Source organism: Microplitis mediator, chromosome 10, assembly GCF_029852145.1.
Source record: "Microplitis mediator isolate UGA2020A chromosome 10, iyMicMedi2.1, whole genome shotgun sequence".
Taxonomy (NCBI): domain Eukaryota; kingdom Metazoa; phylum Arthropoda; class Insecta; order Hymenoptera; family Braconidae; genus Microplitis; species Microplitis mediator.
This window is the reverse complement of record NC_079978.1, coordinates 1,855,605-1,879,743: the sequence shown is the minus strand read 5'-3', so window position 1 is coordinate 1,879,743 and position 24,139 is coordinate 1,855,605. Positions and strand designations below refer to the sequence as shown.

Sequence of the window (24,139 nt, the reverse complement as noted above, 5' to 3'; positions counted from 1 at the left end):
TATTGCCAAAAGTTTATTCCCGAATGTCGGATAATCCCAAGTAGAGGCATGAGCGGCTTTCGGACGATACCAGAGACAAACTAAAACCAGATTCTTGTCGGCTTATTCTACGAAAATTGCGTAGCTGGAGTTGCAGCCACCCGCTAGGAATCCCTGACTTTCGACAAGCTTGACTTTATGCTCATCGCTATGTGGCTAATGAAGACATCGGCTCTATACTGCAGGATGGGGATGGAGATGGAGACGGAGACGGAGAGAAGAATGGGGCTTTTCTATATACAGGACTGAGGTTTACCGAAATTTCGAGATGAGTCTCAGTAAAATATATATTTTAGAAAAAACCTTACCAGGTTTATTTTTATGTACCAGCTTGCTAACGGACTAGGCTGAATATCAAGTCCACTAGGAGCTACAAATCCAGTGGGATGAAATGGAGGCCAGAAGCTGCCAGTGAATAAGGATGTAGAGAGAGTGCTGAGAACTGGTGTAAGAAAAATAAAAAATGTAAATGGAGAAAAAAGAGAGCCTGTTCCGAATCACCCGCGTACAATGCCTTAAAGTCGGCTATTGTTAAAGGTCCAGTGGCAGGAATGAATCGCCGCATAATGGCCAGAAACTTTTGTAAGGTTTCTTCAAAAGAGGAGAAGAGAGCTGTAATCTATTGCCCTAGCTTTACACTCTACACCAGACATCTTTTTTTACACTACATATATTATAAATACTTGTAGTAAGTTTCTTTCCTTGTTTTGCTCCTTATTCGCAGCAATTCGTTTGGGGTTTTAATTCTCATGTCCGAGGATCGAGTATCGAAAGCCTGTAGTATTGCCGTGGAACCAAATGCGTGAAAAGGATTTCACAGAAAATCTTAGCACGAAGGATATGTTGGCATTTATGAGTTTCCAACCGTTTAACCTCCATGCACATAAATATATACGCTTATACATGTATTACATACCTGACATCATGATTTTACAGGGTAATTATCCAGGTTTTCCATCAGTGTCAAAATTCAAAGTCAACTGTTGACAAACACGAGGGTCTTGTTAATTGGACGTGGTCCTGGTCTATCAAATAAAAATTCACCCGTCAATTCCGCATGTTATTTCTTTAAATTTATGGATCTAAAAAAACAAATAACAAAAAGTGTGTTAATAAATTATTAAATAAATAGTTTTGAATTTAGTGGAGAGAAAAAGGGAGTGATGTAGCAAAAAATAAAGTTTTGAGTTGATTAATATTTAAGTTCCACTTACGATAATATTTTCGAATGAATGCAGCAATAAAAAACTAACGAGAACGGCATGGAGACATTGATCAAGTGGATTGAGGCCAGCAGAGATCAACCGAGGTGGCAACTGCCAACTGGTAACTGGTACCCAGTGATTTGTAACTGGTAGCCATTGCTGTTGGTGGTTGCTCGTTCCCGTTCCTCGTAGTCGGGCTCATAATCCTACAAAGCGAGCCGGCCTACGGAAACTTCTGGACAATTTATCCCATGGTATGTGATACATAAAGAGCCCTTATTCACGCTCGCATGCGTCCTCATGCTCTTCTCGAATAGAGAAGGGCTTTTCGGGTCTGTCAATTGGGTCCATCGTCCGGAAGAGTCTCTCGGTCAGACCGATTCCAGGCCCGATGTTCACGAATTCTTCGGCTACTTGATCATGAGCGTTCTATTTAATAAAATAAATAAGAATCAGACAACGGGAAGCGCAAAAAATTCTCACTTGATGAAATTTTGTTAGAAGTTATGAGTGTGTGTATGTAAAAACGTACGTGGGATAAATGTGTGGCTTAGGATCAGAATTATTGGGCTGTGAGGGTGAACCTTTTGGCCGCGTTCGCGCGTGGCAATCCTTCCGAGGATTATCAACTAGTTCCGTGAATGAGAACAGGCTGAGACGTGGGGCGAAAGGTGCCCACGGGTGTCCTAAACACCACAGGGGTTCCTCGAGTACAAGAAATTCGAGATGAGGGTCTAGAAATTTTTCTCTCCTCGTCTGGCTGTTCTTTATCGTCATCTAGTGTGTCGAGGGATAAAAATTTGCAATAAAATTAATTCTTTTTTTATTATTTTTACATATAATCAATTTTTCTTCCCGCAACTTTTTGAATTAAATCATTTAATTAATTAATCAATTAAATCATTACGTTTTTTTTGTTGGTACATTAAATCTTCATGGTGTATAAAGATATTATACTTACGTTGCTAAAACTAATTTTGTTTCGTTTATTCTCAAGCACCGACAAAATTATCGATGAATGCGTCCTTGAAATCCTTCTCGTCTCGGTTCAATCGACTGCCCTCGCTCTTAGTCTTCTCCCTCGCGATCTTTTCTCCTTCTCAGCGTCTCGTGTCTCAATCTAGAGCCCTCATCATGTTTTAATTTCACGGTCGACTCTCCTCCGCTCGTATGCTGGACCACTTCTCCTCGAGTGAGTCCCCACCAGAGAAAGTCCTCGCTCCGATGGGCTGGGCCTCCGGAACTCCGGTGGGAGTTTAAGTACCGAAAGACTCCAGCAAGAGGTCGCTACAACGCGGATTGTAAGGACGAGAAAGTTTGCCTTGAAGATGGAGTCAGCTTCCGTACACTTTGCAGGCATTATTTTTTGCTCAGCGCTGAATAATTTTCATTCAAATTAAATTTATTTCATTGGAATTTTGTTCAAATCGCTTATTTTTTAGTTAAAAATAGAACAATTAAAAACACTTGATAATCGGCAGTTCATTTTAATTAATATATAGATTAATTATTTAAATAAATTCCTTACTTACGTAAAAATACTTTTATATTTTATGAGTTTCGACACTAAATTTATTTGTTGGAACATTTAATTTGTAATATCGTCGCTTAATTAATCAATTAAAACCTGTAGTAACTCATGATCATGACGGAGCTGAATCCCGACTGCCACAAAATGAGACAACAAAAATGTCGGCCGTAGTAATGGCGGCAATTTCAAAAATTCAGATTATCATAAGTCGGTAATGAGCGTTCCCAATAAATTAAATTAATAATGAGACTGAAAATAGCAGACTCTGACGATTTTTTGATTTTATAATCAAATTACAAAAGTATTCATTCGAAAATTGTAAAAAATTTTTGATATGGATTTTGAAATCATTTTTTTTTTGTTAACATTGAAGGGAAATTTAAATTCCGCGCCTTAAAATTTAAATTTATATACCAGTGGCGACATTTTTTTTTCTCCATTATTTATCACGAGACACTTACATTATCATCAAGTCCACCAAGTAGTAAAGTGGCGCGACCACTCGCGTCTTTTTAGAAATTTCAAATTTACGATAAATTTTTTTCGATACAACGGAGATTCGAGTTTGAATCTTAATTTATATTTTTTGAATTGTGGTAATTGATATTACTACAAAAAAATATATATGTATATTCCACTATATTCGAATTATTTTTATTTTCTTAAGAAATTTCAATACAAGCGCCATAATTAGTACTCTAATAAGTTCGCATTTCATTAATGCCGTTATGACAATTGTATGTGTAATACTTAAATAATTATTTACTGAGGATTGTTTTTAGGAAAAAAATTAATAAAGAAAAAAAACATCGATAGTTTTTTTTTTTTTTTTTTATTATTGTTAACAGTGTATAGCAAATTTATGCCTTTTACACTTCTTGCCTTTAATCGCAATTTCTACCTTTTTCTATTCCCTCCTCTTTTTTCATGCGGCTGTGGACCGACTTGTGCTTCTGTACTGCATCATTACGTGATGCCCTATACCCCAGCTTTTTGCCGTGGGAGTATAGCGGCAAAGGGAAACCACAGAGAATTTCTCTGGTGCATTATGCCTGGCTAAGCGGTCACCCAGCCAAACTAAACAGCAACCGCGCTCGGTGCTGCTTAACTTTGGTGATCGGCCGAGCCCCCCGAGCCGCACATGAACCGATCGGCTGCCACTGCCCCCTAAACATCGATAGTTGAAATATCGATAGGTATCGCCCGTCTCTACTAGACATTATTCTACAACACTTGTTATAGAACACCACGTGTTATTTAATAACAACGCAGTCTCATTGTTAATCAAGCTACATCTCGGTAATTACTCAATTTCATAACCTAAATCAACTGAATTAATACTCGCTGATTTATCAGGTATTTTTTGTCATTTATATTTTGTCAATTTTCTCTTTCTCACATATATTTCATCTAAATTTTATTATAGGATTTATGCCTTAGGACGGCGAGCACGTGCTGTATTTTTATTTAACATACGAAATTAAATGGCGCATCTGGTTAATTTACGATTGATATTAAGTAACAAAATAAAATTACTGACAAATCATGGGAGGTGTCGGACAAAATTACAAGTCAGGTACCTGGGGAGTGACCGGAGTACTGCTCAAGCTGACGTATCACTTGGAAATGGGTAAGAAAAATATTTTTCTTGGGACTTCGGTTATAAGCTGATAAATGTCTGCTATTTGATTGATTATTTAATTGAATAATTGTTGTTATTACTAGGAAAAAAATGGTTATTTCGATGGGAAAATTTGCCAAGATGGCTAACGGATGCGCGATGGTATCAGCAGGCGAGACATCAGTGATGGTAACATCAGTGTGCAAGACACAGCCATCATCGAGCACGATTGAGTCGATGATAGACAACTACGGAATATATGTACGACCTCCTCATCTGATACCACTGAATTTTCTGTGCGAGGTACCAGATTCTAAAGATGAAATAACTACAGAGAGACTTATTGATCAGACTGTGGGTCCAGGGTTTCCAAAGGGCTATTGCTATGACAAGAAACTGATAAGGAACACCTGTACGTATGACGAAAAAAATCTCCCGGACGTCCTGGCGATCAATGCGGCGTCTGCTTCTCTGGCTCTGTCGGACATCCCGTGGAAGGGCCCGATGGCTGCGGTGCGCGTTGGCTTTGCGAACAATGAGGTCTTGATAAACCCAACCATCTGGGAACTGGCGCCGAGTTCACTGAATTTGATTGTGTCTGCTACTGATCAGAGTCGGCTGGTCATGATGGACGGGTATGCCAACGGGATCCTCGAGGCGGATTTGAAGAAAGCCATAGAGGTTGGAGTAAGCGAGTGTCAAGAAATAATTCGGGCTATTAAAAGTTTAGCTGAGACTCACGGGAAGCCGAAAAAATCTTTTGAAGAGGTCCTTAAAATAGAAGAAAATCTCCTGGATTTGATAAGATCCCTGGCGGAAATTAAATTGAGAGATATTTTTACGGACTACAAGCACGACAAAGTGTCCAGAGACAACGCGGTTAATAATTTGAGGAACAATGTCATGGAGACGATGAAGAAGAGCTTCGATGATTTTAATTTACCGGCAGTTGCTGAAGCTTTCAATATAATAACCAGGGAAATTTTTCGCGAATTGATATTTGAAAATAATGTGAGATGCGACGGCCGTAAATTGAATGAGTTGCAAGACATAAAGTGCAAAGTCGGGTTCTGTGAGCTGCGTGGCGATAGGTCGGCGTTATTCCAACGTGGACAGACTCAGGTTCGTTGTTCAGTAACTGCGGACCCGCTGCAGAGCGAAGACGAAGAGTACTTGTGGTTGATGATGACGAGCGATGAATATGACAGCGACCTTGCAACCGGAGGAGGGACCGGGTTCTCTGAAGAAAGAGAAATGGGACATGACGCACTAGCAGAACGCGGGTTACGAGCAGTGATTCCTGAAAATGAACCATATATTGCCAGACTTACGAATGAAGTACTTGAGTCAAATGGATCCTCCTCCATGGCTACAGTTTGTGGAGGAAGTCTCGCGCTTCTGGATGCTGAAGTACCGATTTCTGAGTTAGCAGCGGGTGTCGCTATCGGTCTTGTTACTAAATACGACGATAATGATACTATAAGTGATTACAGAATTCTTATGGACCTTCTTGGTATCGAAGACTACATGGGTGACATGAATTTAGAAATCGCTGGAACGAAAACTGGAATAACTGCAATACACGCCGACATAAAAGTATTGGGTCTTCCACTAGAGATTGTTATGAAATGTATCTCTGACGGTATTACTGCAAATCAAAATGTCATAAATATCATGAATGAAACATTATCAGCTCCGCGGGTTGATTAGGCCAACATGCCCATGACTGACGTAACCCGGGAAAAAATGATCAGACATGAACAGGCATAAGTCTTCAAGCCTGATCAGACATGAAAAATGACCATGCCTGATCAGGCATGTTCATGCCCACCCGGGTAAAAAAATTATATATAAAAAATGGCCTTATATAATTATGTATTACTAGATTCAATTAGCGGCTGAGGCAGCCGTTCGGCACGCGCGTGGCTCGGGCGATCACCGAAGTTAAGTAGCATTGAGCGTGGCCACTACTTAGCTGAGTGACCGTTCAGCCACGCGTTGGGTTCGAACGAAGGTCTCTGACCGTTAGGCGCGGGATGAAGATCCAGTGATCGGTAAAATGGGAGTTTTATCGATCACTGGAGCTTCACCCAAACCAAAACTGTATACAGTATACTGGCTATAGGTTTTCTTTGTGGTTTCCCTACGCCACTACACCTCCACTGCACAAGGGAGGTTGTAGGGCATCACGGTAAGGATGCAGTACAGTATAAGCACAAGTCGCGGGCCACAGCCGCACAATGAAGGCAGAAAGAGAAGTAAAGCAGTTGCGATATAAAGGCAAAAAGTGTAAAAGGCCGTTACTACGGCTATGTACTAGAAAACAATTAAAATTAAAAAAATATTACAAAAAATATATATGTATATTCCAGTATCTTCGAATTATTTTTATTTTCTTAAGAAATTTCAATACAAGCGTCATAATTAGTACTCGAATGAGTTCGAATTTCATTAGTGCCGTTATTAGAATTGTATATGTAATACTTAAATAATTATTTACTGAGGATTATTGTTAGGAAAAAAATTAATCGAATATAACGAACATTGTTCCCGCAAAAATAATTAATTTTCCTTGAGTTTCAGCGACTCCCAACCGTGCAATGTCTGGTAAAATTTCTTCATTACTCAATAGATACTCAATTCCTGAATTAAGATCTAATTTAGGAGTTTTAAGGTTTTCAATATTTTCTATAGTATATATCCGTACATGACCTGTAAAAAAAAACACACATTAACAACTGCAGTTAATGCAAAAAAAATGTTAAATTCAACATTGGATACCAGTTGTGAAGCCCAAAAACAAAATACGGGAAATTTAAATTCCGCGCCTTAAAATTTAAATTTATATACCAGTGGCGACATTTTTTTTTCCCCATTATTTATCACGAGACACCTACATTATCATCAAGCCAACCAAGTAGTAAAGTGGCGCGACCACTCGTGTCTTTTTAGAAATTTCAAATTTACGATAAATTTTTTTCGATTCAACGGAGATTCGAGTTTGAATCTTAATTTATATTTTTTGAATTGTGGTAATTGATATTACTACAAAAAAATATATATGTATATTCCACTATATTCGAATTATTTTTATTTTCTTAAGGAATTTCAATACAAGCGCTATAATTAGTACTCTAATAAGTTCGCATTTCATTAATGCCGTTATGACAATTGTATGTGTAATACTTAAATAATTATTTACTGAGGATTGTTTTTACGAAAAAAATTAATAAAGAAAAAAAACATCGATAGTTTTTTTTTTTTTTTTTTTTTATTATTGTTAACAGTGTATAGCAAATTTATGCCTTTTACACTTCTTGCCTTTAATCGCGATTTCTACCTTTTTCTATTCCCTCCTCTTTTTTCATGCGGCTGTGGACCGACTTGGGCTTCTGTACTGCATCATTACGTGATGCCCTATACCCCACCTTTTTGCCGTGGGAGCATGGCGGCAAAGGGAAACCACAGAGAATTTCTCTGGTGCATTATGCCTGGCTAAGCGGTCACCCAGCCAAACTAAACAGCAACCGCACTCGGTGCTGCTTAACTTTGGTGATCGGCGGAGCCCCCCGAGCCGCACATGAACCGATCGGCTGCCACTGCCCCCTAAACATCGATAGTTGAAATATCGATAGGTATCGCCCGTCTCTACTAGACATTATTCTACAACACTTGTTATAGAACACCACGTGTTATTTAATAACAACGCAGTCTTATTGTTAATCAAGCTACATCTCGGTAATTACTCAATTTCATAACCTAAATCAACTGAATTAATACTCGCTGATTTATCAGGTATTTTTTGTCATTTATATTTTGTCAATTTTCTTTTTCTCACATATATTTCATCTAAATTTTATTATAGGATTTATGCCTTAGGACGGCGAGCACGTGCTGTATTTTTATTTAACATACGAAATTAAATGGCGCATCTGGTTAATTTACGATTGATATTAAGTAACAAAATAAAATTACTGACAAATCATGGGAGGTGTCGGACAAAATTACAAGTCAGGTATCTGGGGAGTGACCGGAGTACTGCTCATGTTGACGTATCACTTGGAAATGGGTAAGAAAAATATTTTTCTCGGGACTTAGGTTATAAGCTGATGAAAGTCTGCTATTTGATTGATTATTTAATTGAATAATTGTTGTTATTACTAGGAAAAAAATGGTTATTTCGATGGGAAAATTTGCCAAGATGGCTAACGGATGCGCGATGGTATCAGCAGGCAAGACATCAGTGATGATAACATCAGTGTGCAAGACACAGCAATCATCGAGCACGATTGAGTCGATGATAGACAACTACGGAATATATGTACGACCTCCTAGTCTGATACCACTGAATTTTCTGTGCGAGGTACCAGATTATAAAGATGAAATAACTACAGAGAGACTTATTGATCAGACTGTGGGTCCAGGGTTTCCAAAGGGCTATTGCTATGACAAGAAACTGATAAGGAGCACCTGTACGTATGACGTAGATAATCTCCCGGACGTCCTGGCGATCAATGCGGCGTCTGCTTCTCTGGCTCTGTCGGACATCCCGTGGAAGGGCCCGATGGCTGCGGTGCGCGTTGGCTTTGCGAACAATGAGGTCTTGATAAACCCAACCATCTGGGAACTGGCGCCGAGTTCACTGAATTTGATTGTGTCTGCTACTGATCAGAGTCGGCTGGTCATGATGGACGGGTATGCCAACGGGATCCTCGAGGCGGATTTGAAGAAAGCCATAGAGGTTGGAGTAAGCGAGTGTCAAGAAATAATTCGGGCTATTAAAAGTTTAGCTGAGACTCACGGGAAGCCGAAAAAATCTTTTGAAGAGGTCCTTAAAATAGAAGAAAATCTCCTGGATTTGATAAGATCCCTGGCGGAAATTAAATTGAGAGATATTTTTACGGACTACAAGCACGACAAAGTGTCCAGAGACAACGCGGTTAATAATTTGAGGAACAATGTCATGGAGACGATGAAGAAGAGCTTCGATGATTTTAATTTACCGGCAGTTGCTGAAGCTTTCAATATAATAACCAGGGAAATTTTTCGCGAATTGATATTTGAAAATAATGTGAGATGCGACGGCCGTAAATTGAATGAGTTGCAAGACATAAAGTGCAAAGTCGGGTTCTGTGAGCTGCGTGGCGATTGGTCGGCGTTATTCCAACGTGGACAGACTCAGGTTCGTTGTTCAGTAACTGCGGACCCGCTGCAGAGCGAAGACGAAGAGTACTTGTGGTTGATGATGACGAGCGATGAATATGACAGCGACCTTGCAACCGGAGGAGGGATCGGGATGTCTGGAGTAAAAGAAATGGGACATGACGCACTAGCAGAACGCGGGTTACGTTCAGTGATTCCTGACAATTATGAAATTCCTCTCAGACTTACGAGTGAAGTACTCGAGTCAAATGGATCCTCCTCCATGGCTACAGTTTGTGGAGGAAGTCTCGCGCTTCTGGATGCTGAAGTACCGATTTCTGAGTTAGTAGCGGGTGTCGCTATTGGTCTTGTTACTAAATACGACGAGAATGATACCATAAAGGATTACAGAATCCTTACGGATTTGACTGGTATAGAGGATTACATGGGTGACATGAATTTAGAAATCGCTGGAACGAAAACCGGAATAACTGCAATACACGCCGACATAAAAGTATTGGGTCTTCCACTAGAGATTGTTATGAAATGTATCTCTGACGGTATTACTGCAAATCAAAATATCATAAATATCATGAATGAAACACTATCAGCTCCGCGGGTTGATTAGGTCAACATGCCCATGACTGACGTAACCCGGGAAAAAATGATCAGACATGAACAGGCATAAGTCTTCAAGCCTGATCAGACATGAAAAATGACCATGCCCGATCAGGCATGTTCAGGTATGTTCATGTCTGTTCTTGCCCATCCGGGTAAAAAAATTATATATAAAAAATGGCCTTATATAATTATGTATAACTAGATTCAATTAGCGGCTGAGGCAGCCGTTCGGCACGCGCGTGGCTCGGGCGATCACCGAAGTTAAGTAGCATTGAGCGTGGCCACTACTTGGCTGGGTGACCGTTTAGCCACGCGTTGGGTTCGAACGAAGGTCTCTGACCGTTAGGCGCGGGATGAAGATCCAGTGATCGGTAAAATGGGAATTTCACTGGAGGAATCACTGGAGCTTCACCCAAACCGAAACTGTACTGGCTAGGTTTTCTTTGTGGTTTCCCTACGCCACTACACCTCCATTGCACAAGGGAGGTTGTAGGGCATCACGGTAATGATGCAGTACAGTATAAGCACAAGTCGGTCCACAGCCGCACAATGAAGGCAGAAAGAGAAGTAAAGCAGTTGCGATATAAAGGCAAAAAGTGTAAAAGGCCGTTACTACGGCTATGTACTAGAAAACAATTAAAAATAAAAAAATATTACAAAAAATATATTTGTATATTCCAGTATTTTCGAATTATTTTTATTTTCTTAAGAAATTTCAATACAAGCGTCATAATTAGTACTCGAATGAGTTCGAATTTCATTAGTGCCGTTATTACAATTGAATATGTAATACTTAAATAATTATTTACTGAGGATTATTGTTAGGAAAAAAATTAATCGAATGTACAACGAACGCTGTTCTCGCTAAAATAATTAATTTTCCTTGAGTTTCAGCGACTTCCAACCGTACAATGTCTGGTAAAATTTCTTCATTACTCAATAGATACTCAATTCCTGAATTAAGATCTAATTTAGAAGTTTTAAGGCTTTCAATATTTTCTATAGTATATATCCGTACATGACCTGTAAAAAAAAAACACATAACAACTGCACTTGATGCCAAAAAAATGTTAAATTCAACATTGGATACCAGTTTTGAAGCCCAAAATCAAAAGTTTTCCGTGTAATATGCCAGCAGTTACAAGATTACTGTAACCGGAGGATTCAAATGGTTTATGCATAGTCCAGTTGGTTCGTTGATTATAAATCAAGAGACACGAGTTTTCCTTGGCTACAACGAAAAAAGTTTTACGACATTACACTTTATCATAAAATTTATTATTTTACTTATTAAATTTTTGTTACAAAATTATGTTGAACCTATTGCCTGCAATATAACATTTGAAGAAAGAAATACAAACGTGGGACTATCATATGGATGTATATTATTATTACTCCAAGCAGGAAATATTTGATGGTCCTCTTCAATAATATTATGATTTCCATAAGATGTTTGATTACGATAATTATAGAAAGTTACGGAATCTTCATCCGTTGATACATAAATTATCTGTAATAAATTTATTTTATAAAAAAATATTTAAATTAGGAACGTCGGGGCACAATAAGACCGGACGATTTTTAGATCTTTGTGAAAGTAGAACAGATTAATCCATAAGCTTTTTTTCGAAAAAATATAATTTTAAATTTTATAATCCAACTATGAGTTTGTCCCGAACTATAAATATTTTAATTTCTTCCCGGGTCTTATTCTACCCCGATGTTTTCTACTTAAAAAATTTCAATCCCCTCGTGAAAATTTTTCGGACTTCTGTCTGAAAAACTCAGTTCTAGAGTTCTAAAGACTTTTTCAAAGTTCTAAAGACTTTTTCGGACAAAAGTCCGAAAAATTTTCACCAGGGTTGTTATTTTTTTAAAATTCATATTTAATCATTAAATTTACTTTGTCGTTTTCCACCGAGCCAGTGACTGTTCGAAGTGGTAATTGTAAGTTATCTATACGATATAATCGTATACCATCTGTAGTATGTTTGTATTCATATAATCTTCTGTTGTTTATAGTAAATAATATATTTGGTGAACCGGTGCTGAAAAGTATAGATACGAAAAGAAAATATGTTTATTAAATAAAAATTGATCCATATCATCTAGTGACACTGTAATAAGTTGAATGTACATTAGGAGTGAAGACGGACTTTATTAAAATCCAAGTTAACTCTGTCACTTGGAGTTTCGGACTTGATAAAAAAAATCACCGCATACGGCGTGAATGGGGAAATTTTCTCTATCGGAGTCATTTTCGAGTGAATTGGATTTTATTTAACTCCGCAACTACTCCGATTGGTCGTTTTAATGCCAAAATAAACTTCCCCCGGAGCGAATTTCACTTCAAGGAAATTAAATGAATAAGAAATCATTCACTCCGCGTTCACTTGGAAAATTTTTTACAGAGCATACTTAATTAAAATTAAAATTTGTTTACCATAGAACGTCTATCCTAGTATCATCATTACTATTGATACACTCAACTTCTGTCATAGCAGAAACATTCCAAAATTTAATGTTTCCAGGTTCAATTCGTGCAACTATGAATAAGTCGCCACTAGCTAAAATAATTGTAAATATTCACATAAATAAAATTATGCTTTTTTCATAAATTATAGACATTAAATCAATGTTATTATTAAATAGAATTAAAAATATACCAGGAGACCAAAATTTAATATTTTTTATAATTTTTTCAAAATTTATTGTTTGCACAGGTTCATTTAATCGATTAAAATCAAAAAGATAAATTATTCCTCGACTATTTCCAACAGCAAAGTATTTGTCTAGAAAATACGATACAATTATTATATTGGCAATCTATTAAATTAACAAAAGAGTTTATTAACATAATTAACATTTTACCGTTACTTGCAAAAGCCCAAATTCCTTCAGGACGATTTGATATAACAGCAGGTTGATAAGAAACTTCGACTGAAACTCGAAGTTTCGAGAGTATCTTCCACTTTCTATATGAAAAATAAACAGTACGCCAAACTTTTAGGTCATCAAGTTCATGATAATTTTCGAAATGAACCATCGGAAAAAACCTTGTAATCATGAAGGGAATCGGTTCCGATGGAATTTCATTCAAACATGCCCTCTTCCATATATCCGATGTTTCCAAAATTTTATCGATAGAATTTTTCCAAAGAATATTAACTCGTTTTAGTTTTTCTAATATTATCAGATCATTCGTATTTTTAAAAATTACTTCACATATATGTGTGAACAAAATTTCGTCCATATTAATTTAAAACTTTCTGATTAGATATTAATAAATTAATTATTAATTATAAATCTAAATTTGACTAGCAAGTTAGAGAAATGAACAGACAATAAGCATAAAATTTAATGACTATCGACATTTACTAAGCGTTTAATATATATCAACACTTTTGTCGAATAGTCATATTTTTTCTCGAACATTTATTAATACTCTAACGAATATTCGATTGAATGATAATTTTCATTTTGTCGATAATTAGATTAAATTGGCTTTATCTTTTAAAAAACATAAGAAACAGTGTGTCCATTAATGCACGGAAATAAATAATCATCAGCAGCTACTGATTATTTTTTTCTGTGTAAATTACGTGATTCTACCCTACGAAAAAAAAGAAAAATCCTACGGAATAAAATTTTCTGCAATAGATTAAAATTTAAAAAAAAATTCCAAATAGGCGGGAAAATTTTAAATCATGATAAAAAATATGAATTAAAATAATTCAAATGCACTTGGCCTAAGCTTAAACGATTAATTTTCTTTCCTGCAGTCATTTATTTAAAATCGATTGAAATTCATTATCAATCAGGAGAATTAATTTTTTCAAATAAATTATCAAATATTTTTTTAAGTAAATTCATTTTTAATATTTTTTAAAAAGTGTTAAATGTTAAGTGTACTAGCGATTCTTTACAGAATAAATTTTCAATACGATTTAAAATTCCCGCTTTGCTTTTCATATTTTTCGCGCACGCGCCAAAATACGTCTTTCGAAATGGCCGCCTGAGAGGGGATTTACAAATCCTTTGTCTTATATTTTTACTAAAAATCATCCTCTACTTGTGTACAAAATTATCATCAGTCACCAGTCATATAAAATCCAGACTCGATGCTCGTCATATCGAGTATCAGTTCCCATATCATACGTGAATATTTATAGACTAAAATACGCAGCAAAATTTTTTCGCGCGTGTCAACTCATTTATTTCCATCCACTGTTTTCTCATTGTCATTTTTTAAGTTTTTTTTTAGGTACACAAAAATATCGCGTCAGTCAGCAGTTGGTAAACGTGCGCCGTGAAATTAACATCGATAGAAAAAGGAAACAGAAGTTACTACATCTATACACAAACACATAGCCAGTAATGTTCAATACTATGATAGATTCTAACCATTCACAGCCTTGGAAATATTATTACAGGTTTGGAAATCAGCTGATTTAAATCAATGGAAAGGAAACAAAGTATATAATGTTGTGTGTGGTTGGTTAACACAAGCGTCACTTTGTACAAAAACATTAAACAGCTGGAACACCGTTATAGTATAACAATACAACACATCTACACACACACATATTTACAACATATACAGTACAGAATATTAACACAAGTTAATTGCATTGTTTGTGGATTTAAATGGTCTCTGTCTTGTACTGGAATAAATAATCGTCTGTCTCAGACTCTGATCAGTCATATCGTACGTCGCTGTAACTCGCTCCTGTAGACTAGAACCGCAGCTCCAACTCTAACTGTATAAATCTAAATCGCAGTTACCAGCTCGTCGTGTTGTTGTTATTATATATTTTATTATGTTTGCTACTATATCTGTCTCAAATCATAATCGTAACTCAAATAATAATAATACAACACGTGTTGTGAATATGAATTTATCGGAATTATATTTTCGAGCGCGTGTTACGCGTGCATAACAATCGACGCTGCGTAACAACGCAAATGTTGATTATTTTAAATAAATCTAAACTATCGATGCTTAATCACGGGAGATAATCTAATTTTTTTTACTCTACTCTATTTTTTATTTTTATTGTTGACACTAAGTCGGGACTGAACGATGTCTTGGCTCGTGCGATTTCCCTGGTCGGAGAGCATAAAAAAACGGGCATGCAGATATTTACTGCAGCGTTATCTTGGACAATTCTTGGAGGAAAAGCTTACGCTCGATCAGCTCACTGTTGATCTTTACAATGGGACTGGACGTGTCACCAATGTCAGCCTTGACGTCCAGGTAAATAAAAATTTTCTTTGTTTAAAATGTGACGTCTTACGTCAACTCATTTTTTATTTTTTTTTTTATAATAAAATCGCGAGGTGCATAAATAAATAAGTAATTACTTGAAGTAATTAATGCACTGACACAATTAATTTAATTTTTTTTGTTCATTGACTGGAATTTGAAATTTAAATTATTTTTATTTTTCATCCCGCAGGCACTTAATGAGATGGGAGAGCAGCAGCACTTGCCGCTGGAGTTCGTCGACGGGTTTATATCTGAAATGTCTGTCAGCATACCCTGGTCGGCATTACTCAGCGAGGCGAGTTACGTTGAGGTCAAAGGTCTGAAAATTACAGTACAGCCGAGACAAAGAAGCGAAACGGGAACCTCGATGTTCGAGTCAATGTGGAGTTCTATGACATCGAGCATGCAATTGGCACAAGAGTGTTTACAGCAAGACGCTAATAATGCGGGAGGTAACAATGCACAGCCGCTTGAAGGCGTTGAATTATTTGCCCAGACAATCGACTCGATATTGTGTCGTGTAAGAGTACGTTTTATTGACACGGTAATACGGCTGGAGCACGTGCCCTTGGATTCGACCACTGGAGTTGCCATTGAGATGTGTATTAAAAATTTAGAGTACTCTGATGAAGCTGGTTCTGACCCCAGCAACGTCAATTTGGACGCCAACCAGTCCAAAGGTTACGTCGTATCTGCGTTTACGACAAAACGTTTTTATCTTGAAGGTGTCACCTTTCATACTGACGAATTCCCTTCAAGAGCGAGAACATTCTCCAGGAGTGTCATGACAACCAGCAGAGGGTCAACGCCTGATTCAAAGGTACTGATGTTTATTTTTTTAATCGACTTTGCAATCGACTAAAATTAAATTTTTTATTTTAGAATTCAGATGGACATTTTTCATCCGCACAAATATCGCCGACGCAGCATAACGTACCAACGCCACCAGATAGAAATTTAATAAACACGTTGAGTCAATCTAATCCTATTATGTGCGCCAAGATAACAGGCCGCCAAGAGATTCGTTTGAAAATAAAACAGGGCGAAGGTATACTGGGTCCTAAAGTTGAGTTGGAAATAACCCTGGGGTCTTTCATATCGTTTTTGAGTCCACGTCAAGTCCATGTACTGATGGAACTGGGACATGGTCTGGCCTCGCCAGATCTTGAAGACATCAGTAACGTGGCACCCCGTACTTGTACAGAGAAACCGATGGCTGGTAGTGATTTCAGTCGAGTTGAAAGAGAGTTAATGCATCAACTGCATCCTGTTCACGGTCTGCGTACCACGGATTTGCGCAACACCCAAGGATGGTCAACTGCCTCATTAGATGAGTCTGATAACGAGGATGAATTTTTACCCATGAAGCTACCGGGAGGAATGAGTGATTCGCAGACGACAAACAACATCAGTATGGACGAAAGCATTTCCGCGAGTAGCATCAGCTCAAAGAGTTCGGTAACAAATGTCACGAAGCCACATAAACATCGAGCTAATGCTGACACTGATCCAACTGCAGAAACGTCACAATTTCACGTACGAGTATCCTCAATAGCAGTAATTCTACTCCATGAGGATATTCTTACAACGGGAATTGAAAGCCGTGGACTCACTTGTGCCAGCACTGAGCAGATGAAAAATGCAGCTGAAGAATTTTTTAATAAACTTGGAATATTTGCAGCTGACGGTTATGGAAATAAAAATTTTGATAAAGCTGCTAAAATTTTTCTCGACGCATGTCGGCTCAGTCATATAAGATTACTTGCCGCTCCTTTAGTGGTCGAGGGAAGTGAGAAAACTACGCCCCAAGCATCCGCTATCGCTGGAAGTTTGACTCTCGCGACACTGGAAATAGTCGAATGTTTAGTAGACACCAGTAATAATTCAGATACTCCAAAAGTCGAGTACGTTGAGTTACTGACATTTGATAACAAGTCAACGGCTAATGACAACTTTGGACTTTTAAACACAACCGACTTTCGTATGAGATTCAAATACACTGAGAAAGCAGTTCGTCATGCTCAAACAACAAAATTTGCTCACCCACGCACAGAGATTGATATACAACTGGAGCCATGTCAGAGTGAAGTTGACATAACAATTATTGATAGAATATCATCGGTGCTAAATCCCCAGCCCATTTGTACCTACAACCCGTCGTCGACAGCCAAAGACACCTGGAACCAGCACACGATGTTCTATCAAGCTGTCGAGAGCCCAATTCTATCAGATTCACGGGTTAATATTAAAGTATCTTCATCACGTGCTATATTCAAAGTGAGATTTCCTGTACCAGATTTAAGGCCACTTCATGATATGAGCCGCGCGCCCTGGTGGACACGATCAGTGCGCTCTGATTTTATAACTCTGACTCTAAATGACGCACAATTTCACATGTCGATGGACACTCAGGCTCGCTACCTCTCGCGACAAGAGATACAGTGCCGGCAAGTGCTGCTTACGTACACGGAAATAGACTCGGACATCCCGGTGAAGATCGCCAACAGCCATGTCAATGACAAACAGGACAGCCTGTTGCCGCAGGAGGGCGAGTGTTTCGGCTGGCCGAGAATGGTCTTCACAATTTATCCGCAACATCTTGGTGGCCCGCTGGAAGACAGCTCGGAAGAAGAACCTGGATCTAGTTTAGACGAACCCTTGGGCCAGCCACCGCGACACCAGCCGTCGCCTTTTAGTTCAAAGCGAGTGATCCACGAGTCAGATACTCCGCACAGTGAATCTCAGAGCCACACCAACAAAGACGACCATGAACATCGCGAAGGAGAGGAGCTTGTAATCCCAGGGAATCGGCAAGAAATGTTAGAATTTATGGAAGAAGGTACTCATGGGTCAAGAGTTCAGATTGACATCAGCTTGCCTTGTCTGTCTGTTCAGATTCCCTCGAAACATCTCTACGAGCAGATATACAATAGAATAAACACTGATCTCTTTCTCTGGGAACCTTCCGCTCCGAGACCGAAGTACACCAACGCCGACTCTCACGGCGGACTTGATCTGGCTTCTACTCTGCTCCAAGAGTCTGTTTATCCGAAATTCAGCATGTGCAAAAGTGGTATTCAGTATAATTCAGATTCAGACAGTGACGACGACGGCGTCTTTCACTCAACAGCAGGAAAAAGTTTCAATCAGACTTTAAACAAAGCGCCGAAAAATGGACAGAGTAAAATGTCATTGACGTTTAACATCAACCAGGGTCTCTTAACAATGTACACACCAGTCCGTGATGGTCTGTCGAATGTGATTCCAGGTCAGCAAGGCGAATTAATTCTCCGAGTCGAGGATGCTACAATATTTTGTGTTAATTCTTACAAAGGTAACGGCAACTTGGGATACGTTTGCACAATGATTAAAAATGTTTCATTGTATCACTGCGGAATAACGACGATACCGTCAACAACTCCGCCACTGAGGTCTCTAAATAGCGTGATACCTCGTCACTGTCAGCCGGCAATTTATCGCAGTCACAATGGTCTGCAAGAAAATATTGAGGCTGCCGAAGACGCGGACATGCTGACCGTTGCAGTGAGAATACAGGCAGCGCACCAGACCCATCATATAAAAACTTTCCGAGTTGCTGTGGGAATAAGAAACGCAACACTTAGACATCGGATGTGTTCAGCACAAACTTCTTGGTTCACTCAATTGACGGACTGTCTTGATGTCATAGATCATCCTGTTGCTGGCTACTCACCACCGGGCGTACTCACGGAACTTCATCTGCATTTGTGGAACTGCGCGGTCGACTACAGACCACTTTTCCTTCCGCTGAGGTCAATGATAACACTCGGTAGTTTCAGCGTATCCAGTAATATTGCCGCTAAAACAAACACATCAACGCTTCGGTTCATTGCTGAAGACGTAGCACTCTTTTTATCCGAAAAATTGGGCAATCATGTGGATCTTAAGCGCGACTATGTCGGTGTCATGGATCTGGGACTGTTTGAATTGTCATTGAGATTGAACGAAAAGATGTGCGGTGGAGCGCCGAGAGTTGATCTACGAGCGAGCAATAATGTCCTGCATGTGCGTACTTGCGCGGATTCAGGTCGCGCTTTGATGCAGCTCCTCACTTACTTTGCCAGCGACGGGGATCTCACTCCCAACATTGGCAGCACTGAGAGCATCGCGGTGCCCAGCTCGGGAGACGAAGAAAGTTTGCTGGGCGAAGAAAGTATAAATACGTTGAGCAAAAGTCAGGAGGAACGAGTCAATAGTTTGATGGAGGAAGCTATGGAAGATACTGTGAGAGGCAGCACTACGAGTTTGAGTAAAAAATCACCTGAAGAAAAGGCTCAAGTGGAAGTGTTTTTCTTTCCCGATGAACCGCACCCAGCTACTCAGGTACCGGAAATGAATAACAATAATCATAGTAATAATAATACAACACCCGCAGCACGCGGTACTGAGTCGGATGATACCGACGAAGACTTTTGTATACTTGGAGAAGAAGCGGGAGCGGGTATTATGCCTCGACACGGTATTCCGGAGATTCGGTGGCTTAGTCAGGAGTATATACGGGTTGTAGACAATCACTTTGCAGTGCCATTAGGAAAAACAGATTTACTAAAAGCTCCGAAACATTTTCCCGCACCTGTTTTGAGGTACACGCTGTGTGAGATGACACTAGTCTGGCATATGTACGGCGGCAAGGACTTCGGAAACCCTCATCAAGTGGTAAAGAAAAAAAATGTAACGATAGACGATCCGGGTTATCGGTTCGACAATTCGGTCCAGGTACGCAGCCGATCGGCAGTCGTCGGTTTCAGTAAAATGAATCCGCATGAAGTTAAATTTGGCAGTGCGCCAAATTCACCGTGTGGTAAAACAAAATCATCTTCAAAGGACTGGTATACTCAGGGTGGTCCTGGTCGTCAGCATGACGTTCTCATGGAATTGCAACTGAACAAAGTAAGATTTCAACATGAAACTTATCCTGAAAATACGACAGAAGCATCGCGACAAGTCTTGCTGATAAGTGAAATTGAAATACGTGACAGATTGGCCTCGTCGCATATCAACAAATTTTTGTATCAGTACAGCAGCGAAGCGCGACCAAGACAGACTCACGCAAATATGTTTGCAATGAAAGCCGTGCATGTAAGACCGGATCCGAAATTCAGTGCTCAGGAGTGCTGTTTAAAATTGAGCCTCTTGCCATTACGACTTAATATTGATCAGGACAGTCTGTTATTTTTTATTGATTTCTTTACGGAGTTGACGGGTAACATGAAAGCAAGTCAGGACAACATAAATGGGCCTAGCACCACCCAGTCATCTCCAGGTTCCAAGCAGAGTACGCCGACTCATCATCCGCCAGTAATGAGTGTCAATGAAGAAACTTCTGATCTGTCATCATTAGAAAGCACGAATCCGATTGACAACAATATCGTTGATCAAAATTTGATGATACTTTTAGAGGATGAATTGACAATCAAAGAGAACAAAACTAAAATAAAAACTAACTGCGGGTCACAGGATGACAGTCAGCCAATTTATTTCCGGTAATTGTTTATTTTTTTATATTTAAATTAAGTATTGATTGAATTTGTTAATTAAATAAATTACTATTGTTGTTTTTAGAAGTGTAATATTTGCGCCAGAAGTACTTGTGAGATTAGATTACCATGGAAAGCGAGTGGACCTCACTCACGGTCCTATGGCGGGTTTATTAATGGGCTTAGCACAACTTAACTGTTCCGAATTAAGACTGAAACGGCTGACACATCGTCACGGGTTACTGGGTATAGATAAACTCATGGCTTTCATGTTGGCTGAATGGCTACAGGATATCAAGAAGAATCAGCTGCCTAGTTTATTAGGCGGAGTCGGCCCAATGCATTCGCTAGTTCAGCTGTGTAAGAATCATATCATATATAAAAATATTTTAATATCTAAAATTATATTTTTATTAACTAAATATTAAATCAGTTCAAGGCTTCCGTGATTTATTCTGGCTCCCGATAGAGCAGTATCAAAAAGACGGACGAATAGTACGAGGTCTCCAACGTGGAGCCAACAGTTTTACGACTTCAACGGCGATGGCTGCGCTTGAACTGACATCCAGACTAGTCCATGTCATTCAGAGCACTGCTGAAACGGCCTACGATATGGTCAGTCCTGGTCCCAGTGTACGCAGAAAAACTAAAGGTCAGAAGGGACGACGCAAGCGATACAGCCAGCCTTTAGATATACGAGAAGGAATGGCCAATGCTTACATGCTAGTCAAAGAGGTTCGTTGTTTTTTATCAGTAATTTTATGGATAATGTCAGTTATGCCCAAAATTTTATCTCTTACAGTTTTAAAACTGAAAAGTCGTCTAATGGTTCCATGACAACTGATCCCACTGAGAAATTCATAAAATAATTAATTACTATGACATGAGTAATTAAAATTCACTGTTGTAAATATAAAAAGTTGAATTATTTAAATTAGTTGTTGATAAAAATCAATTTTTGATGGGATCAGATGTCGGTGGGATCAATTTGTAGGGATCACTTGTCGTGGTATAAAATTGTTGGGATGAGTTGACGGCCCAACTCGTCTAATATGCCAACAAAAAAAATTAATTTTCAATTTAATCTTATCTTAAAACAAAAATAAATGAATAATTAGAAATCTGCTTCTACTTTGGATGCCAATGACAATTTTTAAAATTATTTATATTTAATTTTTAGGGTTTAGGTGAAACCGCAAATCAATTGGTGCGCGTTGCAAGTGAGGAACACGAACAAAAAGGAGTTAGTGGAGCTGTTGGTGGTGTTCTACGACAAATACCGCCTACGGTTGTTAAACCAATAATACTCGCAACGGAAGCTACGAGTAATGTACTTGGCGGTATGAGATCTCAATTGGTGCCGGACGCAAGACGCGAAGCCGCTCAAAAGTGGAGGCAGGATCCTCGTGATGTTAATTAATTGTAATTGACATGATAAATATTACCGTAATATTTATACACCACGTCATTGATACCGATATATATATATATATATAGATATATATATTTAAGGATACATTTTTTTATTACCATTATTTAAAGTTTATAATTTTTAAGCTTATCCGCAAAATTATTAAGTCAACGAGTGAGCTCCAGTATCTCGTATAATCGCGCAAACTTTTATTAATAATTATTAATATCGTTATTATTTTGACAGTAATTAAATACTAGGATTATAAATGATAAATAAATGAAATTTTTTAAGCCGGTAAATTGAATCATAGTTTGATTTAATTGTTAGAAAAAATAAAAATCAACGAGTTCGATCTAATAAATTTTACTTATTAACTAAAATTATTTTATCACATGACGAATATTTTTTTTTTTATCAGTCGGTGAATATTTAAATGGTGCGACAGAACTTTGGTAACAACTGACGGGATTTATTTAACAGAATAATTAAATCCCAGTGATGTTCTAATACGATATATAACATAATGTTAGTTATATATATATAAATATAAATACTTTATATTGACATAATTAATATAAATTATACAGAGTTCAAAGACATTGGAAAATATCTATATAAATATAAATATATATGTATGTACGTGTAAAATTTAAATTAAGGAAGGTAAGACTCATCGCTCATATGTAATTTTGTTCAAACGATGTTTTTTTACCGATATCAAAATGTAACTAAAATTTTTTATTCACAAAAATTATAATGCGTTATTAAAAAAATATGTGAAAAAATTTTATGAGATTATTACCTGACCTCAAATTTCGCGGTAATTTATTTAAATTATATGAATATACAGTACGAAATATTATGAGTGTGAATGTAGCAGATATGAGACGAATTTTTAATTTTAAGTTAACGAATTAAACAATCAAAAATGTAAAAATAAAAAAATGCACGTACTAATTTTCAAATTCTGTAAATGCGCATTTTTTTAATTTAATTCATTTATTTAAAAATTTTTTTAATTTTAAATTGTCAGCTACATTCACGCTTATAATATTATGATATCGAAGTTTGCCGACATTTAATAATTTATGAATTTTTTAAAAACAAATTATAGAAAAAAAATATTTAAATTTTCTACATGTGCATATTTTTAGTTTTTTAATTTAAATTGTGGAAAGAAAAATTCAAAAATTGTCTGCTAACTTCAGGGTCATAAAAAAAAACAGTTGAAATTCAGATAAAATAGACTAAAAAAATTAATTATTATCACATTGTTAATTAATGTAGTTATGACACAAGTAAATTTTAATAAAATGATTAAAGTTCAATTTTGAAATTTCGCGCCGTTGGCGCTACTGCGCGTCACTGTATTCGACGTTCAATTTTTTGCTAGAGTGGGGGCGGTCGAATGAATCGGAAAATCGATTGCATTGTATCAACTGGTGGTTCGATAGCGGCAGTTAGTACTATCGAAAATGGCAGTAGTAGTCCAGATCTTTCTTTACATTTGAATTAAAACACAGTATTGCAGTGGCGTCGTGTAATAATCCATTAAATTTGTTGCTCATAGTTATTGTTTAATTAAATTGTGGTGTTTGTAAAATTTGAATTGTGCAAAGTGTCTATGGTGTCGTGAAGTGTTAAGTGTTAAGTGGTAGTGTAAAGTGTTGCTGATGGCTGATGCTGATAACTTCCTAGTTCCTGAGCAAAATCATCTGGCATCGTCTGGTGGGAAAATAGCAGTTAAGTGACGTTTTTTTGGCTGCAATACACTTGGAGCA

General features: G+C 37.8%; 5 protein-coding genes across 7 annotated transcripts in view; 3 read left to right on the top strand and 2 right to left on the bottom strand.

The window, feature by feature from the left end:
* Nucleotides 1-2,538, bottom strand: part of LOC130675366 (transcriptional activator cubitus interruptus-like) — a 73,139-nt gene extending 70,601 nt beyond the window's left edge. Inside the window, exons 1-4 of one of the 2 annotated variants that reach the window (XM_057480987.1) lie at nucleotides 2,206-2,538; nucleotides 1,777-2,021; nucleotides 1,254-1,673; nucleotides 956-1,121 (exon numbers count right to left, since the gene is read on the bottom strand). The gene's annotated coding sequence lies outside the window, so the exon portion shown is untranslated. The remainder of the gene's footprint in view (nucleotides 1-955; nucleotides 1,122-1,253; nucleotides 1,674-1,776; nucleotides 2,022-2,205) is intronic. The other variant, XM_057480989.1, reaches the window with a different exon arrangement.
* Nucleotides 2,539-3,937: 1,399 nt separating this feature from the next.
* Nucleotides 3,938-6,712, top strand: LOC130675553 (polyribonucleotide nucleotidyltransferase 1, mitochondrial-like). Its single transcript, XM_057481310.1, has 3 exons — nucleotides 3,938-4,131; nucleotides 4,202-4,405; nucleotides 4,501-6,712. Exons 2-3 carry the CDS (start codon nucleotides 4,260-4,262, stop codon nucleotides 6,104-6,106), a joined length of 1,752 nt encoding a protein of 583 aa, XP_057337293.1. The 5' UTR covers nucleotides 3,938-4,131; nucleotides 4,202-4,259; the 3' UTR covers nucleotides 6,107-6,712.
* A 1,130-nt stretch (nucleotides 6,713-7,842) lies between these two features.
* LOC130676681 (polyribonucleotide nucleotidyltransferase 1, mitochondrial-like) lies at nucleotides 7,843-10,822 on the top strand. Its single transcript, XM_057483100.1, has 3 exons — nucleotides 7,843-8,191; nucleotides 8,262-8,465; nucleotides 8,561-10,822. The coding sequence occupies exons 2-3, from the start codon at nucleotides 8,320-8,322 to the stop codon at nucleotides 10,164-10,166; spliced, it is 1,752 nt and encodes a 583-aa protein (XP_057339083.1). The 5' UTR covers nucleotides 7,843-8,191; nucleotides 8,262-8,319; the 3' UTR covers nucleotides 10,167-10,822.
* A 2-nt stretch (nucleotides 10,823-10,824) lies between these two features.
* Nucleotides 10,825-14,410, bottom strand: LOC130676682 (uncharacterized). Of its 2 annotated transcripts, XM_057483102.1 has the most exons (7): nucleotides 13,031-14,410; nucleotides 12,826-12,951; nucleotides 12,603-12,726; nucleotides 12,063-12,207; nucleotides 11,480-11,669; nucleotides 11,250-11,390; nucleotides 10,825-11,182 (listed from the first exon to the last, which is right to left on the bottom strand). In XM_057483102.1, the coding sequence occupies exons 1-7, from the start codon at nucleotides 13,410-13,412 to the stop codon at nucleotides 10,965-10,967; spliced, it is 1,326 nt and encodes a 441-aa protein (XP_057339085.1). In that variant the 5' UTR covers nucleotides 13,413-14,410; the 3' UTR covers nucleotides 10,825-10,964. The 2 variants fall into 2 exon arrangements, with proteins under 2 accessions (XP_057339085.1, XP_057339086.1); XM_057483103.1 differs by lacking the exon at nucleotides 10,825-11,182 and having other exon boundaries at nucleotides 11,521-11,669.
* A 337-nt stretch (nucleotides 14,411-14,747) lies between these two features.
* Nucleotides 14,748-23,155, top strand: LOC130676680 (autophagy-related protein 2 homolog A). Its single transcript, XM_057483099.1, has 6 exons — nucleotides 14,748-15,416; nucleotides 15,619-16,248; nucleotides 16,311-20,950; nucleotides 21,030-21,304; nucleotides 21,378-21,679; nucleotides 22,125-23,155. The coding sequence occupies exons 1-6, from the start codon at nucleotides 15,243-15,245 to the stop codon at nucleotides 22,362-22,364; spliced, it is 6,261 nt and encodes a 2,086-aa protein (XP_057339082.1). The 5' UTR covers nucleotides 14,748-15,242; the 3' UTR covers nucleotides 22,365-23,155.
* The last annotated feature ends 984 nt before the right edge of the window (nucleotides 23,156-24,139 follow it).

Coding starts and splice junctions, on each gene's coding strand:
- LOC130675553 (XM_057481310.1), top strand. CDS start 4,260: ATGGCGCATCTGGTTAATTTACGATTGATATTAAGTAACAAAATAAAA. Junction 4,406..4,500: donor GACGTATCACTTGGAAATGG/GTAAGAAAAATA, acceptor TGTTATTACTAG/GAAAAAAATGGTTATTTCGA.
- LOC130676680 (XM_057483099.1), top strand. CDS start 15,243: ATGTCTTGGCTCGTGCGATTTCCCTGGTCGGAGAGCATAAAAAAACGG. Junction 15,417..15,618: donor ATGTCAGCCTTGACGTCCAG/GTAAATAAAAAT, acceptor TTCATCCCGCAG/GCACTTAATGAGATGGGAGA. Junction 20,951..21,029: donor AGTCAGCCAATTTATTTCCG/GTAATTGTTTAT, acceptor TGTTGTTTTTAG/AAGTGTAATATTTGCGCCAG.
- LOC130676681 (XM_057483100.1), top strand. CDS start 8,320: ATGGCGCATCTGGTTAATTTACGATTGATATTAAGTAACAAAATAAAA. Junction 8,466..8,560: donor GACGTATCACTTGGAAATGG/GTAAGAAAAATA, acceptor TGTTATTACTAG/GAAAAAAATGGTTATTTCGA.
- LOC130676682 (XM_057483102.1), bottom strand. CDS start 13,412: ATGGACGAAATTTTGTTCACACATATATGTGAAGTAATTTTTAAAAAT. Junction 11,670..12,062: donor GCTCGGTGGAAAACGACAAA/GTAAATTTAATG, acceptor AATTTATTACAG/ATAATTTATGTATCAACGGA. Junction 11,391..11,479: donor TGTTATATTGCAGGCAATAG/GTTCAACATAAT, acceptor TTTTCGTTGTAG/CCAAGGAAAACTCGTGTCTC.